The sequence below is a fragment of the Podarcis cretensis genome (assembly GCF_951804945.1).
Source record: "Podarcis cretensis genome assembly, chromosome: 14".
Taxonomy (NCBI): Eukaryota; Metazoa; Chordata; class Lepidosauria; order Squamata; family Lacertidae; genus Podarcis; species Podarcis cretensis.
In genome coordinates this window covers 51,311,793-51,334,042 of record NC_137183.1, presented here as the reverse complement: position 1 = coordinate 51,334,042, position 22,250 = coordinate 51,311,793, and the positions used below count along the sequence as shown (strand labels likewise).

At 48.3% G+C, this 22,250-nt stretch overlaps 2 protein-coding genes and 2 long non-coding RNA genes across 5 annotated transcripts in view; 2 read left to right on the top strand and 2 right to left on the bottom strand.

Annotated features, from left to right (window-relative positions):
• LOC307203155 (lysosomal alpha-glucosidase-like) overlaps positions 1–18,612 on the top strand; it is a 41,592-nt gene extending 22,980 nt beyond the window's left edge. For both annotated transcript variants that reach the window (XM_079953735.1, XM_079953736.1), the window contains exons 9-20: positions 405–515; positions 839–952; positions 4,393–4,477; positions 4,689–4,806; positions 4,981–5,114; positions 6,525–6,676; positions 7,620–7,768; positions 9,181–9,322; positions 11,330–11,428; positions 12,809–12,973; positions 14,189–14,335; positions 16,302–18,612. In XM_079953735.1, the coding sequence (XP_079809861.1) occupies positions 405–515; positions 839–952; positions 4,393–4,477; positions 4,689–4,806; positions 4,981–5,114; positions 6,525–6,676; positions 7,620–7,768; positions 9,181–9,322; positions 11,330–11,428; positions 12,809–12,973; positions 14,189–14,335; positions 16,302–16,364 (1,479 nt within the window). In that variant the 3' untranslated portion in view covers positions 16,365–18,612. The remainder of the gene's footprint in view (positions 1–404; positions 516–838; positions 953–4,392; positions 4,478–4,688; positions 4,807–4,980; positions 5,115–6,524; positions 6,677–7,619; positions 7,769–9,180; positions 9,323–11,329; positions 11,429–12,808; positions 12,974–14,188; positions 14,336–16,301) is intronic.
• Positions 1–22,107, bottom strand: part of LOC307203341 — a 71,893-nt gene extending 49,786 nt beyond the window's left edge. Inside the window, exon 1 of the long non-coding RNA XR_013833162.1 lies at positions 21,713–22,107. This is a non-coding gene — a long non-coding RNA (uncharacterized lncRNA). The remainder of the gene's footprint in view (positions 1–21,712) is intronic.
• Positions 12,980–20,706, bottom strand: LOC307203340. The gene is made up of 3 exons (XR_013833161.1): positions 20,563–20,706; positions 18,681–18,778; positions 12,980–14,086 (listed from the first exon to the last, which is right to left on the bottom strand). It is a non-coding gene; the product is annotated as an uncharacterized lncRNA (long non-coding RNA).
• Positions 21,425–22,250, top strand: part of INTS1 (integrator complex subunit 1) — an 80,149-nt gene continuing 79,323 nt past the window's right edge. The window contains exon 1 of the mRNA XM_079953654.1: positions 21,425–21,554. Coding sequence (XP_079809780.1) covers positions 21,497–21,554 — 58 coding nt within the window. The 5' untranslated portion in view covers positions 21,425–21,496. The remainder of the gene's footprint in view (positions 21,555–22,250) is intronic.

Below are 22,250 nucleotides of genomic sequence, written 5' to 3'. Positions count from 1 at the left end.
GAACGGAAAACGCGGTTCCATGTGGCATTAAATATAGCATTCTCTTCCCCATAAAAACTTGCATTGCCCTTCATCCATGGACGAAATCCTGTTTGCTCAGAAGTACTTTCCAGCAAAGATCCCTGTTCTCCCTACAAATGGCCTTTTATTTAGTGATGTGTGCTTTCCCCCCGTTCTATAGAGCTTTTCCACCCGACTGACATACAGTTGCAGGGACAGTGGGGGGGGGGGTGACATTATGGAAACGAGGCAGTGGCCTGAAAATGTTGGGGAACCACTGCTCCAGCCCAGCAGAACATTTGAGTTTCCTGCCTTTCTTGAAGCAGGTAGCCAAAGATCCATTTGGTGCAAGAGGCTGGTTTCATTGCTGTGTGGATCCTAGCCTGTTTTTGCTTCCCCCCCAGGACCCAGGAATCAGCAGCACCCAACCTCCAGGCTCTTACTGGCCTTATGATGAAGGCTTGAAGCGTGGAATATTCATCAACAGCACCCAAGGAAAACCTCTGATAGGGAAGGTGAGAGTGAAGGAGCAGGGTGCGTTTTGCCTCTTCAGTTTACTGTTTTGAATTTTATTGTATTGTTATCTTCCTTAGTGTGTTGTACAAAGAGCTATTCTCACTACAGGGTATTCTCACTGGGGATACTTTTATGGAACCCAAAGGCTGGTGGCAACTACTGGCCTAGATGGTAAACATGAATTAAAAAATAAATAAATACGGGTAAGCCTGGTGGGCTGGATAAGGCGCTAACCTGTTGCACCCCATGCAGAGAGTTGATTGGGTTCAACTCTGCCTGAATTTTATCCATCGGATTTGTGCTATTGTCCCCCACCCCCTAGGTCTGGCCTGGCCTCACCGCTTTCCCCGACTTCTCTAACCTAAACACTCACCAGTGGTGGCTGGAAAACCTGGACAGATTCCACTCCCTCGTCCCCTTCGATGGCCTTTGGATTGTAAGTTCCTTCTTCAGTCTTTCCCGGTTTCTAAACAGAAAAGGTGCAACAGTTGAGTGGGCACTGAAAAGGGGAGGTGATGATTATTAGATTTGGAGTATTAGAATCACAGAACTGTACAGTTGGAAGTCACCCAAAGGATCATCTACTCTTTTTTTCCCCCAGTTTTTCAAATTTTATTTATACTTTTCAAGTTTATGCATTTCACTAATTTTATACATTTCACTAATTTTACAATCATTTTAACATTTCATTTTTTTTATAAAATAATTTTTATTAGTTTACAACAAAAACACAATAATTTCACATCCAATTTTTCACAAATTATCTCTTTTCTGGACTTCCTTCAGCTTTTCCGTAAATCATCCATAGTCATTATTTAAATTACGCATTCCTGAGGTTTGTATTGTCATTATTTAAACCTTTCTTTTTCTATTCCCTTTAAACAATACTTCTCAAATTTCACAGTGCTTCTTTAAATCCCTCTAGCATTATCTGTCCCTCACTTATACTTTTCAGATATTCCACAAATTTTCCCCAGTCCTCGATGAACTTTTGGTCTCTTAGATATCTAATTTTCCCAGTCAATTTATCCAACTCAGTATAGTCTAACGGCTTCATTCTCCATTCTTCCATCGTCAGTATTTCCTATTGTTTCCATTTCTGAGCCAGTAATACACAATCATTTTAACATTTCAAAACTTGCCTTCCTTCCCCCTCTTTCTGCGATTCCTTAAATTTATTTTTAATATCCTTTGCATATCCATATTTACTTAATTTGCTCATTTATTCATCTACTTTAAGTATATACTCTTATCAAACTTCAGGTTAATACAATAATCCTGCCAATGATCTTACCTGCTTACAATTTTTCTGCAAATATTCAATAAACCATTTCCATTCTTTTATTTTAAAAAGTTTGTTATCTTGATTTCTTATTCTTCCGGTAAGTTTTGCCATTTCTGCGTATTCCATAAGTTTTTGTATCCATTCTTCCTTTGCTGGGACTTCTTACTTCTTTCCATTTTGGGGCGAGTGACATTCTAGCCACTGTAGTAGCATACATGAATAAGTTTCTATACATTTTAGATGGTTCTGTCCCTATAAGCATTTATGTTCCACCTCTGTCTCCCAGGAGCTCAAAGTTTGGTATGTGATTCCCGCCACTCCTCGTGGCATCTCCACAACAACCTTGTGAGAGGTAGGTTAGGTTGAGAGACAGAGAGTGGCCCATGGCCACGCAGTGAGCTTTATAACTGAGTGGGGATTTGAACCCTGGTCTCCCAAGTCATAGTCTGTCACTCCTTGTGGGAATTTTCAGGGTGGCAGGAAAGGATATATTGTTTATTAATATTCTTCCTAACTTGCGCTAGCAAGTTCCTTTACTTAGCAGAGTTACATTCCCCTTTTTACATGCACAGCAGACAGCTGGTTGCAGGCTCGTGTGAGCCTCTCACTATTATACAATTCAGTCTGTCTCAGATTGAATTGTACGTTCCTGGTAAGTTCCCTTGAATCCCTCCTAGAAGAATAAAGACACCACAATCTTATTCAAAGTCAATAAAAGAAGTTTACTCACATCAGTTCACAGTTGGATTCCTGAGAGCTAGCAGAGCAGTCCTAGCTAAAAGCTGGTCAAACGAAGAAGGAAGCCAAAAAGAGGGAAGGGTGCTGCATAACTTGTCCTTTTGTTACCTGGGCAGGTTAGGTCACACCCACCTACCACATACAAATGGAAGGATGCTCCAGCCAGAAGGAACAAGAAGTTTTGACTGGCTGGACCAAACATTCCCTTGCATGTCTTCTCAAGCATTAAAAGGAATGTTGTACTTGACTGCCTCTCATGGATCACATCCCACACTCCTCTGACCCAATGTGGGAGCTAAAAATTAAAGCCCAGTGCCAGGGGTGCTGTTAAACAGCAGACCAGGTGCAAGGCTGGGGGAAGGACCATAGCTTATTGGCCGAGCACCTGCCTTGCATGTAGAAGGTCCCAGGTCCAATCCCTTGGAGAGCCACTGCCGGTAGCACTAAGCTGGGTGAGCCAGTGGTCTGACTTGGTATAAGGTAGTTTCCTAGATGTCGGGAATCAAGCCTTTATCAGGAGAAACTGGCAACTCTCCCAGGCACCCGGCATGATTCCCTGTTGACCTCCCTGGCTGCATTCCCCAGCAAGATCCAGGCTAGGTCGCAATAGGCGATCCTTCTCAGCGTGAGAAGAACACACCCCTCTTTCCTGCCCCCCCTGGGCAGGGCAAAGAGATAGACAGAAACGTATTTACATGCCTTTATTTCTGTCTTTGCAGCATCACAAAAAACATGACTGCTCTCTACAAGCTCCAGCAGTCTAGTGACAAACACTTCCTGGACAGGAATAAACGGAAGAGCTCATATTACACTCTGAGCTAATTCCGGTGCTTCGCACTGTGAATTGACTGTCCCTCTGATTCCCACGGGCAGTCCCAACATTCCCATCAGGTTTACTTTTCAAGCTAGCACTTTGCAGCTGCATTGTATCCATATTGTAACAGTGTGGCTTAGTGGTTAGCATGTCAGACTAGAACCTGGGAGACCGGGGTTCGACTCCCCAGTTGGCCATGAAGCTCACAAGGTGACCTTGGGGGCCAGTTGCTGCCTCTTGGCCTAACCTACCTCGCAAGGTTGTTATGTGGATTAAACAAGGAAGGGGGAAAGAACCGTGTGTGCCACATTGAGCTCCTTGGAGAAATAAGTGGGATGGAAACACAATAAATACCTGAATAAATGCGCCCCTAAGTTGATCCTGGCAAATGTAATTTCTCCCAAGAGGCGTTTCAATAGTTTAGTTCCCCCGTGGGCTTCTTGGATGTGGCAGCAGAGGGAGGCGATGAGAGACCTGTTTCTCTTCCCTGCTCCTGTTTTCCCCCAAATTAAGAGTGTCAGCTGCCACAGCCAGCCATGTGGGGCAGGAAAAGGGGGTTGGGAGGGCTGGTGAGTGGGTGGGAAGGAAGGGTGGGGGGAGAAAGAGCAGGGGGCAGGCAAGGAGGCTTATGGGGAGATGAGGGAGGGAGGCTTGCAGGTCAGAGCTGCTGCTGGTGGCCTCCAGTCCAAATTCAGATTGGCTCAAAAACAAGCCAAGTTATTTTTCACTTTTGCAGACAGGATGGGGAGTAGCATGGCTTATTTCTGAGCCAACCCTATTTGAGGAGCTGGGGGGGGGGGTCACCCCTCACTGCTTCGCAACCTGTGGTCAGGCCATAACCTTAGGGCTACATTCACATTGAACAAACACAGATATCTGTGCCTTCGAAACACGAAAAAATGTTGCGCTTAAAATGCTCGTGTTGGCTTCAGGGCAAGTCCCATGGTCTGCAACTGACCTGTGCTTGAGGAAAGTTTAAATTTCCGTGGGTAGTGTGTGAACTGGGACATTTTAATTGGCCCCAATCTCTTTGCTTTAGGACATGAATGAACCTTCGAACTTTGTGGATGGCTCCACCGCAGGCTGTTCCCAGGAAGAGCTGGATAAACCCCCATACGTGCCTGGTAAGAGAGGAGATGCTTTAGATCCTGCTGTACATGCCCATGATCCTACAATAGCCTTCTTGAGTGACTGCCTCTGTGTTTGGGTGCAACAGGAAGAGAGAGAGAAATGGTCTCCATGGGTCAACCACCCCAGACAGGAGTTCGTATCTGTTTGCCAAGCATATGCAATTTCTTGTGCTTCTTCTAACCAGCCGTTCTCTTTCTCCACCAGCCGTACTGGGAAATTCCCTTTCCGCCAAGACCATCTGTGCCTCCTCCAGGCAGAACGCATCTGTGCACTACAACCTCCATAACCTCTATGGGCTGATGGAAGCCAAGGCTACTGCTAGGTAAGCTCCCTTCGCCTCGGTGGATGGGTTTTTCCGAGGCATGAGAGCATCAGTGACAGACAAACAAGACACATCCGGTTTCCAGGGCCAAAGTTAGCTGGCATCCCTTCCCGTGCTCTCAGCTTACGAGCAAACATTTTTGCTAGTCTCCTATTTCTTTCCCCCCACTTTTAGCGCACTAGTCAAGATCCGAGGGAAGCGGCCTTTTGTCATCTCCCGCTCCTCCTTCCCCAGCCAGGGCAGGTATTCAGGGCACTGGCTTGGTGACAACAGAAGCGAGTGGAAAGACATGGTCTGCTCCATCCCAGGTATGTGCAAGTGGTTTTCTTTTCCAGCTGCAGACACAGCTCTCCAGAAAGACTCACGGAGAGCCTGGCTGTTGGATCAGGCCCATAGCCCATCTAGTCCAGCACCCTATTCTTGTGGGAATGTTGTGGATAGTAGGAGAGGATACAGTGGTGCCCCGCAAGACGAACGCCTCGCAAGACGGAAAACCCACTAGACGAAAGGGTTTTCCCTTTTGGAGGCGCTTCGCAAAACGAATTTCCCTATGGGCTTGCTTCGCAAGACGAAAATGTCTTGCGAGTTCCTGCGGGTTTTTTTTCCTCCCCCCCCCCTTTTCCTAAGCTGCTAAGCCGCTTAACAGCTGATCGCTAAAAGCCGCTAAACCGCTAATAGCGCTAATCCGCTAAGCTGTCAATGGGCTTGCTTCGCAAGATGAAAAAACCGCTATACGAAGAGCCTCACGGAACGGATTAATTTCGTCTTGCGAGGCACCACTGTACATTGATTAAACATTATCCTTCCTCATGCTAGTGAGCTGGTAGTAGAGCACATTCTCTGTATAAGAAGCTAGTTGGTAGATTCATTTGACTCTCTTGAGTTAAGCAATCTGGTCTGGCTTGTCCAGATTGGATTGTTCCTGGTAAATTCCCCTTTATTCTCTTTTAAAAACAATAAAGACACAACAGCCTTCTCTTTAAAATATTAAGAAGTTTACTTACATTCAGTTCACAGTATGATCCTGGAGGCAGCCTTTGGCTTGTAGTTACAGAAGATAGTAGTTACAGAGACAGAAGTGGAGCCTGGAGAGGGGGGGGGGTGGCCGCCAGGAGACAGAGATGAGGCAGGCTGCTGAAAAAGCCAGTGAGTCCCACCCTCTTGCTGCAACCAGCTCCCTCCCCCCGGTCTCCTACAACATGCAGAGAAATGAAAAGAGCAGAGGAAAGAATGTTTGCACACTAACCCAGTCTCAGATTGCTTGGGGGAAACCCTGGGGAGGAGGACACTTAAGCAGTGGTGGGTAGGCAGGGACCTTCAGTCCTCACCACTGCCTCTTTGGGGCAAGAGCTACTGGGAAGAATTGCTGTGATCATTAGGCCTGCACTGTTTGGGTTTCTTTGAATAAAGGGCTAACTTCACTAACACTGAGTGTTTTTTATGGACCAATCCTAGATCCAGCTCCTTCCAGACCTGTTTAACCATGCTCCTTCAATTGGACCTGGAAAAAGACTGGAAGCAGTGAAGTTGTTTTAAAACAGGCATAGTTTCCATAGGCAGGTGGCTGCATTCTGTACCAGTCGGGGGTTTCAGACTGTCTCCAAGGGCTGCCCCATAAACAATGCATTGCGGTGATCTAATCTGAAATTCATCCAGGTGTTAATGTCAGTAATCGCCTGACCACTACTGACTCCGTTCCCCTCTGCCTGAATCCTCAGGGGTGCTCAGCTTCAGCCTCTTTGGGATCCCGTTGGTTGGGGCAGACATCTGCGGCTTCTCAGGCTCCACTTCGGAGGAGCTTTGCATTCGCTGGATGCAGTTGGGAGCCTTCTACCCCTTTGCACGAAACCACAACACCCAGAATGTGAAGGTGAAGCTGCTGGGGGGCAGGACGGGGACTCACCTTAAGTGTTTCTCAAACTTCTGATTAGCTAATGCATTCCCACCCTCACAGCATTTGAGTTAAAACTTTTTGCTTCTCTTGCTTTCGTTAATAAAAATTCTTCAGAACCAGAATTGGAGGCACACTTTGCTAACGTGCAGCACGATTTGTTTTCGGGTAAGACAGTAAGGTCTGCCCGTCTTCCTCAGAGTGCTCCACCGCCACTCTGCATGAGTCTCTGATCTGAGTCTGCTTCTCCAATTGGGAAGCCGTGAGCTCATGCAGAGATGTAAGAGGGAGCCTCTTTTGAGTGCCGGTAACCAAACCACCCAGTTTGCTTTATGCCGTTGACATTATTTTGCCCCTTCTTTCAAAGTGTTTGGTCGCACCTGATGCAGAACATGATTTTCTGAATTGATCCTCAGATACGACTCAGAGCAGGGTAAAGAAAGCTCTGAATTCAGCTTCCCATCATTGTTGGTTTTGTTTTCTTCTTTATTTGATGTCTTCCCTGCCCTTCACCATAAGATCCCAGGGCAGGTTGCAACAATGTAAGCATACAGTATTTAATTCATTTTTTAAAAAAAGTTCAAGTTTCTGCACAATCTGGACCATGTTTGTTTGTTTGTTTGTTTGTTGCATTTATAACCGCCCCCCCCTTTCTCCAAGGAGTTCAAGATGTTGCACTTGGTTCTCCCCACTCCTCATTTAATCCCCACGACTTTGTGACGTAGGTTAGGATAAGGGCAGTGACCAGCCTCCAGGGTCACACCCAGTGAGTTTCATGGCCGAGTGGAAATTGGAACCCCGGTCTCCCGGGTCCCATGCAAGGACTCTAACCCCTACGCCACACAGCTTCCTTTGCCCTGGTCTTCTGTGTGCCACCGTTTTAGCTCATTTGCCTACTGTTGTTTTCCGCCCTTCTCTTCAGGCCCAGGATCCCTCCACGTTCAGCCCTGCCACACGAACTGCCATGAAGACAGCACTAGAGGTCCGCTATGCCCTCTTGCCGTACCTCTACTCCCTCTTCCACCGGGCTCATCTGCAAGGGGACACCGTGGCCCGGCCTCTCTTCTTTGAGTAAGGAATTGTGCTGATTTCCAGGGGGCTTGTAAGTGGGCATGGTTCAGGTCTAAGAGAACGGCGCAGCTCTCTCCCTTGCCTTGCCAAAGCCCTCTTCCCGGGGGTGGGGTGGGGGGTTATCCACATGAAGCTCAAGGTCCCTAACAGAATCAGGAACCCATTAAACCAGAGGCGGGGGCACTTTCAACCTGGGACACCCAAGCCACATTCATGCCACACAGTTAAAGCTCTGTGCTACTGCTTTAAAAAGCAATGGCTCCTCCCACAAAGAATTGTGGGAGTCGTAGTTTGCTAAGGCTGCTGTGAGTTGTTAGGAGCCCCTGTTCCCTTCTCAGAACCTCCATTCCCACTGTGGTTTGACACTCCATTAGTCTTCCCAGGAAATTGGGAATTGCAGCTCTTGGAGGTGCCATCATTGCATGTCTTTAGGTGCCAGGCAAAAACATTCCTCTTTACCAGGGCCTATGGCTATTAAATGGGGTGCGGGTGGCGCTGTGGGTTAAACCACAGAGCCTAGGACTTGCCGATCAGAAGGTCGGCGGTTCGAATCCCTGCGACAGGGTGAGCTCCTGTTGCTCGGTCCCTGCTCCTCCCAACCTAGCAGTTCAAAGGCAAGTCAAAGTGCAAGTAGATCAATAGGTACCGCTCCGACGGGAAGGTAAACGGCATTTCCGTGCACTGCTCTGGTTCACCAGAAGCGGCTTAGTCATGCTGGCCACATGACCCGGAAGCTGTACGCCGGCTCCCTCGGCCAGTAAAGTGAGATGAGCGCTGCAACCCCAGAGTCAGTCACAACTGCACCTAATGGTCAGGGGTCCCTTTACCTTTACCTTAACCTTATGGCTATTAAATAATCTATGGCCTGTGAAAATGTGGGACAGGGGACTGTTATTATAATGATTATTTTATTATTATTGGGCTGTCTGTCAGTATGCTTTTGATTCATTTTTTAGGCTGTCTGTTAGTCTGCTTTTCTTTTAAAGTTTGTATCATTGATGTTCTGTCATGTGTTTTTAACATTGTACATTCAGATCTTTGGATAAAGGATAGTATATAAACGGAATGAATAATAACAATAATGGTAATAAGGGACTACTAACAACTCTCAGCACCCTTAAACAAAACATTTTATTTATTTATTTATTTATTGTATTTATTACATTTTTATACCACCTTTATGTTCCAAGGATCTCAAGGTGGTTTACGTGGTTTTAGGCGATGAGATGGTGACTGGTTCCAAGGTCACCCAGGGAGCTTCATGGATGTGTGGGGATTCGAACCCTGCTCCTCCCAGGCCCTAGTCCAACATTCCAACCATTACACTTTATGGGAAGCCATAGCTTTTTAAAGGGGTCTTGTGGTGCTTTTAATGTGTGGCGTCAATCAGTGTGTGGTGTTCTCCCTCCTAGGTTCCCGAAGGATGTGGCCACTTACTCCATTGACAGGCAGTTCCTCTGGGGGCGGGGCCTGCTGCTCACTCCCGTGCTGGAGCCTGGCGTGAATTCGGTGATTGGCTACTTTCCCCGAGGCTTGTGGTATGACTACTACACGGTAAGAGCGTGCGGCCCGTCAGACCAGCCGCGATGGTCTCGTAATTTCTCTGCTTGGGTCGTCATTGTTGCCCCAGGAAAGGAAACTGGGAAATATTCCTCTGCTGGATCTCACAGCATTAACACCCCAGAAGATCTTGCCTCCCCTTTATTTATTTATTTATTCAATTAAAAACTATATACCTCTTGATCGTAGGGGAAATGCCTCCACACGGTTCACCAAAAAAGATAAAACGATAAAACTATCGCTAAAAAAATTGCAACCATAATTTAAAACATACAAATAGTTAAAACCACAACAGAATAAACTAAAGCAGGGTTTTCCCAAACTTGGGTCTCCAGGTGTTTTTGGACTACAGTTCCCATCATCCCTGACCACTTGTCCTGCTAGCTAAGGGTGATGGGAGTTGTAGTCCAAAAACAGCTGGAGACCCAAGTTTGGGAAACCCTGGACTAAAGCAATTCGAAACCTATACAAACTTTCTGGGTAGGCTTGTCTCAATAAGAATGTACATTTAGCGGGTGCTGAAATAAATGCAGTGAAAGCACCTTCCTGATCTCAATAGGCAGGGAGTTCCAAAGGGCCCCTTAGGTTTCCAGAGAAGCCCCAAATTCAGTTTTGGAGTCCGGCACAGAGCAAGACATGCCTCTAGCTTCCAGTATCAGCCCAACACACACAGACACACACACACACACCCCTCCTATGCATAGTCCCTTTCAGTTTGTTCTCTTCCCTAGGATGATTTGGCACCCAGCCAGGTGAGGTGTTAAAAGGCCCAGCCATTTGTCTCTCTGGCAACAGAGCAACCCCTTTGGATGTGTTAAATCGCAGTACAGTGGTGCCTCGCAAGACGAAAATAATTCGTTCCGCAAGTCTCTTCATCTAGCGTTTTTTTTCGTCTTGCGAAGCATCCCTAATAGCGGATTAGCAGTTTAGCGGCTTAGAAAAAGGGGGGGGGGAGGAAAAAAGCTCGCAAGACTCGCAAGACGTTTTCGTCTTGCAAAGCAAGCCCATAGGGAAATTCGTCTTGCGAACCGCCTCGAAAAACGGAAAACCCTTTCGTCTAGCGGGTTTTTCGTCTTGCGAGGCATTCGTCTTGCGGGGCACCACTGTACTTAACTGGCCAGCCCAAACCTTTCCCTTAAGAAAGGAACTGTTACAACTTGTTCAGTAAGCAGGCCTGGAAGGAACCCAGGGTCTGATCCAGACTGACTCCCCCCCCCCCTAATTTAGAACAATATAATTACAGACACAAAGACCACCCAGCAGTTAACTCTTCTTTTTTTTTTTTTTTAGTGCATCACTGTTCAGCTAATCTTAATAAATGTGCCTACGGATTTATTTCTTTTTGAAAGCAGCAGGGATGAGGCCATCTCTTTCTCTCTCTCTCTCTCTGGGAAGGGAAGGGAATTCCAGAGGTGTGGAGCCACCACTGAGAGAGCCCTGTCCCTCGCTCCCACCAGCCTAACAACTCTCGCTGGTGGGCCAACAGTCCAGGTCTTGGATACTGATCTCTAAATGCAGGGCAAGGCTCATGGAAGTGTAGCATCTCCTCCAGATTAGGTGGCGTCAAACCTTTTCGGGCTCTGAAGGCCAAAACCAGTGACCCAAAACAGGCGGCCGTGTGTCTCATAGAGCCCCGACCCAACGTGGCATCCTCCAGATCAGGGCTCAGCAAACTTTTTCAGCAGGGGGCTGGTCCACTGTCCCTCAGACATTGTGGGGGCTGGACTATATTGGGGGAGGGGAATGAATGAATTCCTATGCCCCACAAATAACCCAGAGATGCATTTTAAATAAAAGGACACATTCTACTCATGTAAAAACATGCTGATTCCCGTCCGCGGGCCAGATTGAGAAGGCAGGTTGGGCTGGATCCGGCCCCCGGGCCTTAGTTTGCCTACCCATGCTCCAGATGTTGGGGGCTGCTGTGAGGCTGGCAGAGGCTGCTGTAATCTGACCGCTTGGCATGAACCTGACAGCTCAGCCTCTCGCTGCCCCCTGCAGGGCTCTTCAGTGAACAGCAGCGGGGAGAACCTGAAGATGGCGGCACCTCTGGATCACATCAACGTGCATGTGCGGGAAGGAACCATCCTGCCAACCCAGGTGAGGCCTGATAGTTTTCATCCTCTTCCACCTGCCACCATGTGGCTTTTCTTTTAAAAGGGGTGGGTAGGTAACCCTTGGACCTCCACATATTGCGGGACTGCAAGTCCCATCATACCCTACCCCCTGACCTTGCTGGCTGGTGCTAATGGGAGTTGAGGTCCAACGGCACCTGCGTGGTCACATACTGCCCACTGCGGTGCTGTAGGATAACCTATAGGCTTTGTTGTGGTTTACTTTTCGAACAAGCCAACGCCAAACCACAATTGCTGGAGCTCATTGTTTAACCACAGCAAAGATGAACTGCAGGCCTAGCTTTGGACGGCACAGCAAACTGTGGTTAACTGCTGAATTTGCCTTCCCAGCCACATTGGGAGCAGGAGAGGGGAGCCTGGGAGAGGGGGCTTGGAGACCCGAGGAACTCAGTTCTGTTTGTGCATATTATGCTGTTTGTGCATAATATGCACAGAGCAAGACCTGCCTCTAGCTTCCAGCATCAGCCCAACACACACACATACACACACCCCTCCTATACACAATCCCTTTTGATTTGTTCTCCATCCTAGGATGATGTGGCATCCTGCCAGGTAAGGTGGCAAAAAGGCCCAGCCATTTGTCTCTATGGCAACAGAGCAACCCCTTTGGATACGTTAAATTGCGGTACTTAACTGTCCAACCCAAACCTTTCCCTTAAGAAAGGAACTGTTACAACTTGTTCAGTAGCCTTTTCTAAGCAGGCCTGGAAGGAACCCAGGGTATGATCCAGACTGACACCCCTGCCCCCATTTAGAACAATATAATTACAGACACAAAGACCAGTTTAGTGCCATGTGCAGTGAGATCAAAGTGAAAGAAGGCCTTGCATACCACTGTATAAATGTTGTTATCAAATAAGTGTTGGACATTTGTTGCTGTGAATTTATGAACTGAGGCCGTATCCACACCATACGTTTAAAGTGCTCTGGCGGCATTTCAGACAGTCACGGTTTCCCCCAAAGAATTCTGGGAGCTGTAGTTTTCTTTTTAAGGGTGCTGAGAGTTGTTAGGAGGCCCCTATTCCCCTCTCAGAAAGCGGCAGCTCAGAGGAAGGCAAATACGCAGGCAAGCAGAGCACTTTCTCAGGCTCCCTCTGCCAAGGCTGAGGCTGGGCTGTGAAGTAGGCAGGAGATCCTTCGCCCGAGCAAGCAGGCCGCTTCCTTCCCTTCCTCCTGATCGCTCCTGCCTCCCTTCCTCCACATCCCAGCCTCTTTTTCAGCCTTTCTCAGTGTTACTTCAGACATCGTGATATATCACAATGTTGAAAACCAGGCATCGCCCAGCCCTAGTCGGGGCTGCTTTCAGTGAATCTGGATTTCACACGCTGATCTCTTTCCCTCTCAGAAACTCGGAGGCAGCACATCGGTGGGCAGTGGGAACGCTCTTCACCTGATTGCGGCCCTGTCGCAGAACGCCAATGCCTGGGGAGACCTTTACTGGGACGACGGCGAGAGCCTGGACACGTTCGCCAAGGGCGACTATTCTTACTTGGTGTTCAACGTCACACAGGTAAGAAGAGCCTCTTTGCCCTGCTGTGGTGCGACCAGCAAGTTACCTACAGTGGTACCTCTGGTTACAAACTTAATTCGTTATGGAGGTCCATTCTTAACCTGAAACCATTCTTAACCTGAGGTACCACTTTAGCTAATGGGGCCTCCTGCCGCCGCTGCACAATTTCTGTTCTCATCCTGGGGCAAAGTTCTTAACCCAAGGTACTACCTCCGGGTTAGCGGAGTCTGTAACCTGAAGTGTTTGTAACCCGAGGTGTTTGTAATCCAAGGTACTACTGTATTTATTCACTTAGAACCATTTTACCCTGCTCTTTGGCAAAAGGAAGGCTCCCAGTGCAGCTTGCGTGCAATAAATTAAAACAAGACAGTCCCTTCCCACAGGTCTACAATCTAAAAAAGCCTGGCACACAAGGGGAAAGTGTCAAGGAAGATGAGGAGGGATTAAACGTTGACTACCAGTTTTAAAACCATTGCTCAATAGGGGCAGGAGGCACCTGATGGAGCTGGGCTTTTTGGCAAAGGAGACGGAATGAGCCCTGCTTCTCATCTCTGCCCCTGAGCCAGTCTGGGGCAAGGTGATGCTTGACGGCAGTAGTTCTCACAAATTGTGGCGTACCACACTGATGTGGCAGGAAAGGGTGCCATGTGTGGCAGGAAGATTCAAGGACAATCAATGAAAAATTTAAACATTTCAGTGTATCAATTTTTATTTTTGCAGAATATGGATATCTTTTCAAAATGAGAGCAAGAGCAACGAGTGATACTGCAAACAATCCTAATTGTGTTTTCCAATATATTTCTTCTCACTAAAAAGATGTGGCACAAGCAGTTTTTTTATTCTGAAAGTGTGGTCCAGAGAAAAATGTTTGCAAATGACTGCCTTAGGGTGAGGAGCTGGCCTGCCCCAGCAGAACCAATAGAGCGAGCCCTGCTTCCCATCTCTCTCTTCCGCGGATTTCAACCGACCTTGAGAAGTTGCTTCAAATCTAGCAGATCTCTTCCTGTGGCCTCGTCAGATGGGAATCACTTCTTCTCTTCCTTTAGCGACAGCCCCAGAGGATCTGCACACAGACTAATCTTTCCGAAGCAGGGTGGCATGAATGAATTGATCCTATATTAGCAGTGGGGAAGAGAAGAGAGGAGTTGAGTGTTTGCTGAAGCAGGGAGGCAGCTGTGACCAGGGAGTTCCCGCTTTTTTCTCTTTTCCTTCCAGAACACATTCACTTCCACCGTCCTGCATTCCAACGCGGGAGCCACGTACGTCACAGTGGATGCGCTGAGTGTCTACGGGGTCCGAGAAGAGCCAAAGACAGTCACTGTCAATGGCAAGGAGAGGCCGTTTACCTACCTGACAAACCAGGTAACCAACAGGCAGCTTGGATGTGCAGCCAGTGGGTGCTAGAGACAGGGTCTTGTCTGTGTTGGCACCTAGAATCTGGCATGCCCTCCCAAGAGAGGCCCATCACTGTTTGTTTTTCATTGGACAACTCTATGATTCTACTGCCTTTGTTTTCTAACTTGGTCACTGTGCTGTTTTTAGCTTTTCTAATTTTTTTTTTTAAAAAAACAACAACCCACCTTTTTATTTGAAGTTCTAATATGCTAAGAACAAACTCAGTTCTGCAGGGATAAATCCTTACACAGCCAAAACAAGAACATCCACCCTCAAGGGGGGGAGGTATCAGCAAGGTTTGGGGAACTCCAAAGTTTGCAGTAGTAGAATATAGAGTATTTGGGATGGGGTGACCCGAGTAGAGAAGGGGGAAAAACTGGCCCATGAAGACTGAGCATGTTTGTTTGTTATTTTTACATTTATACCCCAACTTCCCTTCCAGAGAACTCATACATAGTTTTCTTCCTTATTTGACTCTCACAACAACCCTGAGGGGCAGGTTTGGCTGAGAATGAGTGACTGACCCAAGGTCACTGAGGGGGGGCTACATGGCCAAATGGGGATTTGAACCCTGCTCTCCCAGGTCTTAGTCCAACACTCTAACCACTATACCATGCTGGCCACAGAATGGTGCGTGTCTGTAGGAGAGGGAAATGACATTGTATAGGACATGGGCAGCAAGAATATTATTGGCACAGAAATGGAAACAAGAAGAACTACCGATGAAAGAAGAATGGCAGAGGAAATTAATGGACTATGCAGAATTAGATAAGATGACAGGAAGGATTCGAAATCTGTGGGACCAGAGATTCTCAGAGGACTGGAGTAAATATCTGAACTATTTGAAAAGCAATTGTAATAAACAGATTACGCTAGTAGGACTGCAGGAAGTTCTGTAAGGAGGATTATGTGAAATATTGCAGAGAAGATTATGAAGAGAGTTATTAGTTAAGGACAATTAAAAGCAATAGGGAAATTAATAAATGTAGATTAAGTGATAAAGATTGAAAAATCTTCAGATGCAGTTGATGGAAATCCAAAACATTGTATAAGATAAGAAAATGTTATATGATTGTTGGAAATGATATGTAAAATAGATAGATAGAAAGAAAGAAAGAAAGAAAGAAAGAATAGGACATGGTTGGCTGTAACCCTAAACAGAAGCACTCCATACTGCAACATTTTCCTGCAGGTTTCACTTAGAATCACAGAATTGTCGATTTGGAAGGCACCGTGAGGTCCAATGCAGGAATCTCAGCTAAAGCATCCATGGCAGATGGCCATCCAAGTTCTGCTTAAAAACCTCCAAGGAAGGAGAGTCCAGAACCTCCTGAGAGAGTCTGCTCCACCTTTGAACAGCTGTTACTCTCCGAAAGTCCTTCCTGATGTTTAATCAGAACCTCCTTTCTTGTAACTTGAAGCCAACAATTTATTAGATTACCACTGGCACCTTTTTTTAAAAAAAATAATTGCAATAGAAAAATGGGGGCGGGAGGGATAACTATTAGAAACGCAAACTATTGAAGGGAATAAAGGTAAAGGGACCCCTGACCATTAGGTCCAGTCGTAGCCGACTCTGGGGTTGCGGCGCTCATCTCTCTTTACTGGCCGAGGGAGCCGGCATACAGCTTCAGGGTCATGTTGCCAGCATGACTAAGCCGCTTCTGGCGAACCAGAGCAGCACACGGAAATTCTGTTTACCTTCCCGCCGGAGTGGTACCTATTTATCTACTTGCACTTTGACGTGCTTTCGAACTGCTAGGTTGGCAGGAGCAGGGACCGAGCAACGGGAGCTCGCCCCGTTGCAGGTATTCAAACCGCCAACCTTCTGATCGGCAAGTCCTAGGCTCTGTGGTTTAACCCACAGCGCCACCCGCATCCTAATGAAGGGAATAAAGGCCCCAGCTAATGACCAATTTTGCTTCATTCGTAGGTTCTCACTGTGAGTGACCTGCAGCTCAACCTCAGCCGCGGATTCAACGTACACTGGATGTGAGACTGGCAGAGTTCCCTCCGCCCCAGCCGTCTGAATGTACTGTTGCCGGCAGACGGGTCTGTCGCCCGTCCAGGCCCTCTAGATGGGGGCCGTGCACCCCTAGGAGGGTCTCCGTGGCCCCGAGCCTCGCGCTCTCTTCTTCGTGTCTCCTCAGGAAAAAGGACTCCCTACTGCTGCTTCGGCTTTTACTGCATTTCTGCCAAAAAAACAAAAACCAATCCCCGTCTCAGCTGGGCCTTCGATGGGGCGAGGGTCTCTTGCACGCTGCTGAGCGTCCCACCGAGCCATCCCGCGCTTTGCTGCTCCCGTCGGAAAAGGGAGACGCCTCCGTCGCCTTCGCTGGCTTAGAGTGCCTAAACTGTGTACCTGTGTGCGTGAGTTTTGTGCGTGTTTCTAAAGGTAGCCCAGGATCTCTGTGCTGCTGCTGCTGCTGCACCCTGTATTGCATTGTCTCTGCTGCTGCATGAGAAGGGACTCTTTGCATGCCAAGCGTCCCAAGCCCAGTGCCTGGTGTTCCCGGTTTAAAGGATCCTAGATAGCAAGGCTGTGGGGGGGGGAGAGAGGACCTCTTCTTCCTAAGATGCCACAGAGACATGTTTGTCCAGCATAACCCTACCCTCCAGGGTCCTGATTTGGGGAGAATAGGATATGCAAGCCGGGGTCTCTGCTGTCTTTTGCTGGGAGCAGGACCTAAAGGGCAGAAAGTGCAGCACTTCCAAACCAGGCAAAGGTAGGGGAACAGGTTCCTCCGTGCCAATGAGGGGGGCAGGTGATGTTCACCTCAGTACCCTTTTGTTTCCGCAGAGGGCACTAAAGCTTGGGCTCTCTCTTGGGGCACATTCACACCATGCATTTAAACCATGGGTAAGCAAATTGAGGTCCAGGGGCCAGATGCGGCCCAATTGCCTTCTCAATCCGGCCCGCAGACAGTCCGGGAATCAGCATGTTTTTACATGAGTAGAATGTGCCCTTTTATTTAAAATGCATCTCTGGGTTATTTGTGGGGCGTAGGAATTCGTTCATTTCCCCCCAAAAAATATAGTCTGCCCCCCCACAAGGTCTGAGGGACAGTGGACCAGCTCCCTGCTGAAAAAGTTTGCTGACCCCTGATTTAAAGCAATACGATTCCGCAGGGTGGGCTTATGCCAAAGGATTCTGGGAGCTGTAGTTTGTTCAGGGTTCTGAGAGAGCATTCCACAAACAGGCATTCCCTGTGAAGAGGGATTGATCATTAAACCACTCTGGGAAGTGTAGCTCTGGGAGGGGAATAGGGGTCCCCTTGTAACTCTCAGAAGCCTTAACAAACCACAGCTCCCAGAATCCTTTGGGGGGTGGCCATTTACAGTGGTAAATGTGTGGTATGAATGTGCTCCCAAGGCTCAGCCTCAATTCCAGACATTTTCCGGTTCATAAGAAGTGTCCAGCTGGATCAGGCCACGGTCCCCGTCCAGCATCGTCACTGTGGCCAACCAAATGTTTGGGGTTGGCCTGTTTAGGCCTGCTGTCTGTGTGCAGGAGCCGGTAAAAACTAAATTCCTCCAGGACCTGAGCCCAAGAGAACTCAGCTGGAGTTCTGATACGCAGCACGAGACAGCTTGTTCTCAAACCAACATCGAAAGCCAAAGCCCTCTTTTGCCAACATTGCTTTAAACCCACAAAGATCAACGGAGGGTTTTCACTTCGTCATAACCCCGCTACGTTCGATGGCTCACAGGTTCTGCTTGAAGGTGCCTTCCAGCGATAACTGAACCGGGCTCCACGAGCTGCTCAAGCGATAGGATGCCACTGTTGACCTAACCCACAGCCTTGCCCAAGGCTGGCCCCTTGGGGTTTTGCCGCCTTAGGTGAGGTTCGCTTCATTCAGTGTTGCGGAGGTTGTACCTCTAGCATCACATCCCAACACCTGCTTGTTTTGCCAAGAGGGAATTGGGGCTGGTTATGAGCCCGCCTCCTGTTTGAATGTGTCTGCAGTGATTCAGAATGTACCCGGGGGGGGGGGGGGGATGCTCAGTTGCACTATTTTTTATACAGATCCCTCCTTCCCCCTACCTGCAGTTTCGTGAGCAGAGCAGGGAGCTGCCTGCTTTGCTTCTGGCCATTTGGGAAAGGCCAGCAATGGTGAAAAACAAAGTGAGTGGCGCATTCGGATTGTTTAGCTTTTACCCGTTCATTTGGGGCTTTGCATCTGCCATTTCTCTGTGGCTGGCTGTACCCAGATTGACTCTCAATAAAACAAACCTTCAAAAAGTTCAAAGCGATTCACTTCAGTTCATGAATGCTTGGTGGGCATATTCAAAGAGAACCAAAACGACAAACCTGCAAAGCATGTCGTAGCAGAAATTCAGGACCCCGGTGAAATGATGCATGATCCGCTCGCCACTTCTCGAGCAACACATGAGAGAGCAAACCTGTCCCTGGGCCATACAGAAGTGCAATGTTAAATGCAGCTTTGCCATTCTCATTTTAAATGCAAACACTGGTAGCTGGGGGGTTGCTGGGAATGACAACAGGAATTACAGCTGGTGGCAAAGGTTAAGGGACCCCTGACCATAAGGTCCAGTCACAGATGACTCTGAGGTTGCGGTGCTCATCTCGCTTTATTGGCCGAGGGAGCCAGCGTACAGCTTCCGGGTCATGTGGCCAGCATGACTAACCCACTTCTGGCGAACCAGAGCAGCGCACAGAAACACTGTTTACCTTCCCGCCGGAGCGGTACCTATTTATCTACTTGCACTTTGACGTGCTTTTGAACTGCTAGGTTGGCAGGAGCAGGGACCGAGCAACGGGAGCTCACCCCATCGCAGGGATTCGAACCGCCGACCTTCTGATCGGCAAGCCCTAGGCTACTGTGCTCCTGAATAAAAATTTAAATAAAAAGCTTTTCTAGGAAGAAATCCTCAATCAACACTAGTTATTGCGTTGGCCGCAGAACTAGCTGAATGTCCGTTCACTCTCTGTTGTATTTGGCTGAGTCAGGGAAGCATGGCTGGCTCTGGGTGCCAACATCTCTAGGACAGAGATGGAGAACTATGGCTATAACTCCTGGGGAGAGCATTCGACAAGCAGGGAGACACAGCTGAAAAGGCCCGTTCTTGTGTTGCCACCCTCTGGACTTCCCATTGAGAGGGCACACAGAGAAGGGCCTCAGGTTACAGTTGCAGGTATTAGATTCTGTTACGGTAAAATCTGGTTGCGAGGCTGCTCTGCCACCCAGCTCGTCGGACTAAGTCTGCGGGTCCCTGCGGAGGAAAATGAGCTCAGCCAGAGACAGGAGCAAGCTGCAGAAGATCCAAGTTTATTGCGCAACAGGTTCAAGGCGAGATTGAACAGCGAGAAAGGGGTGACATGAACTTTTGAAACTTCCCTCCATGTCCCAGAATACAGTGCAAAATACATCCCAGTTACATCATGAATACATTAAGAAGAGGTTGGGTTACACGGATTAACATATGGAGGAGGGAGGGGGGATATGCAGAGTTGGAGATATGCGCAGATAAACACTTCCTGAGTACCGGTGATGAGAAGACAATGGTCCATGTATGCATAGTCTGCCACCTGGCTTTGCCTGGAGGAAAGGCTTGGCAGAGTGATTTGACAGGATTAGGGTCTTGACACCTTGCTTGAGGGATTATGGAGGACAAGGGAGGTGTCATGGAGTCCTAGAGAAATTGAGCAAATTTTATAGAAGGTAAAGAAGACATGCCCCCCCTTCCGTATCAATTCATAACCTACATTCCATATGCAATTCAAAACAAAATAGCAAAGCATCAAAATTTTGTTTTATTAAACGGCACAAAATTTATACATGCATTGAAACATATATGTAGGTATATGATGTGCAACACACGGCAGGGATCTGATTTCCTCACATTATTTCAATTTGCATTAGTAGGACGCCACCTTGATTTAAGTGGGGATAAGTACTGTAATGACAAGAACAGGAAAATGGAGGAAGAGTGTGGAGTGTAAGGAAATTAAGCAAGATTCTGTTTTCCCCCACAACATGTGATTCTCAGGGTCCTTCCAACTCTACATTTCTATGGTTCTGTGAACTATGAACTGAAACTGTCAAATTTCACTCTTTTTGGTGCCCAATTGCCTATTGGGTAAGCCAGCACATGTTACATCTGGTATCCCATTCCCACCACCAGCAGCAGCTATCAAGGCCAGAAACAAATCTCAGCCCTCTCTTCCTCGCCTGCAGAATAGCAATGGCGCAAAGTGTTTTGCGTGACATCCATAAGCTTTGTGTCTGTTCTGCTGCCTTGCTCAGAACGGTGAGGCATCCTGGGCTGGACCACTGGGGCAGATCACGGCATAAAAATACAAGGCGAAAACACAAAATACACAGTGGCGTAGCATGGGGGGTGCAGGGGGGCCGGCTGCACCGGGCGCAACATCTGGGGGTTAGGGTTAGGGGGCGCAAATCCACGGGTTAGGGGGCGCAAATTACTTGCCTTGTCCCGGGCGCAACATCTGGGGGTTAGGGTGCGCAAATCCACAGGTTAGGGGGCGCAAATCCATGGGTTAGGGGTGCAAATTACTTGCCTTGCCCCGGGTGCTGACAACCCACGCTACGCCACTGAAAATACATAACAAAAACAAGAACAAAAGAATAACCTTTTTGCCCCCTTTGCTAGCTCTGTCTAGTGCCAATGGCCCATGGATTACAATGGTGGTGGTGTGTGTGTGGAAATCGTTGGGGTTTTTTAAAAAATTAAAGAAATGTCAATTATCAGTAAGTCTGGCGCTTGGGAGCCCCATCGTCGCAGTTCCCCTTGCCAGCCACCCCGCCGCCGGCCACTAGGGGGCAAAAGACTCGCATCGACACGGTTTCCTCCGCTCGCTTAAGTTTGAAACGATCCCGAACCTCTAGGTGGCGCTCTGCGGTCTCCTCCGGCAAAGGGGGGGGGGAGAAAAGCCTGCAGTTTCCCCTCCCGGCCGCGCGGTGGCGACAGAGAGACGCGCAGCCCAGAGCCTGGAAGCCAGTTCGCTCCCCTCCCTCGCCTTATTTTTGTTCCGGGTCGGGAAGGGCACGCCCGGCCTCTTCCGCTTCCGCCTTCCTCTCCGCGTTAACTCCCTCCCTGCCGGCCCCTCGACAAAGCGGAGAGCGGGGAGGGGGCTCCGCGGGGATGAACCGCCCGAAGCCCGCGGCCGCGCGCCGCCCCAGCGCCGTCGCCAAACCCTCCGGTGGGTAAATGGGGGTGGGGAAGCGCGTGCGCGAGACCCGGGGGGGGGGGAGGGCAGCTCCGCCTTAAAGACAAAAAACCCTCTTCTCCACCCCCCCAAAAAGGAATGACGTAGAATCCTAGAACTGCAGAGCTGGGAGGGGGATCCCCAGGGGTCACCCAGGCCAGTGTATCCCAACCTTGGGCCTCCAGCTGTTTTTGGACTACAATTCCCATCATCCTTGACCACTGGTCTTGCTAGTGAGGGATGATGGGAGTTGTAGTCCAAAAACAGCTGGAGGCCCAAGGTTGGGGAACACTGGCTTAGATGACCCCCCTTGCAGACATCGGCCATAATATATACTATGAAGAATGGGAGAAACTCTGGAAAAAAAAATCTTAAATTTACAGCTTGCATAACGTTAAAAGAGAACCTCATGAAGATGTTTTACCGTTGGTATACAACACCTGCAAAATTAGCAAAAATATATAAAACTTGTAATAAATGCTGGAAGTGCAGGGAAAAAGAGGGATCCTTCTTCCACATGTGGTGGGACTGCAGAAAGGTCAAAGGCTTTTGGGAAAGTGTATATAATGAAATGAAAAGTATATTAAGATATAACTTTGGGAAAAAGCCGGAGGCTTTTCTGCTAGGCCTAGCAGGAAGTGATATAAAGAACAATGATAGTAAATTCTTTCAATATGCAACAACGGCCGC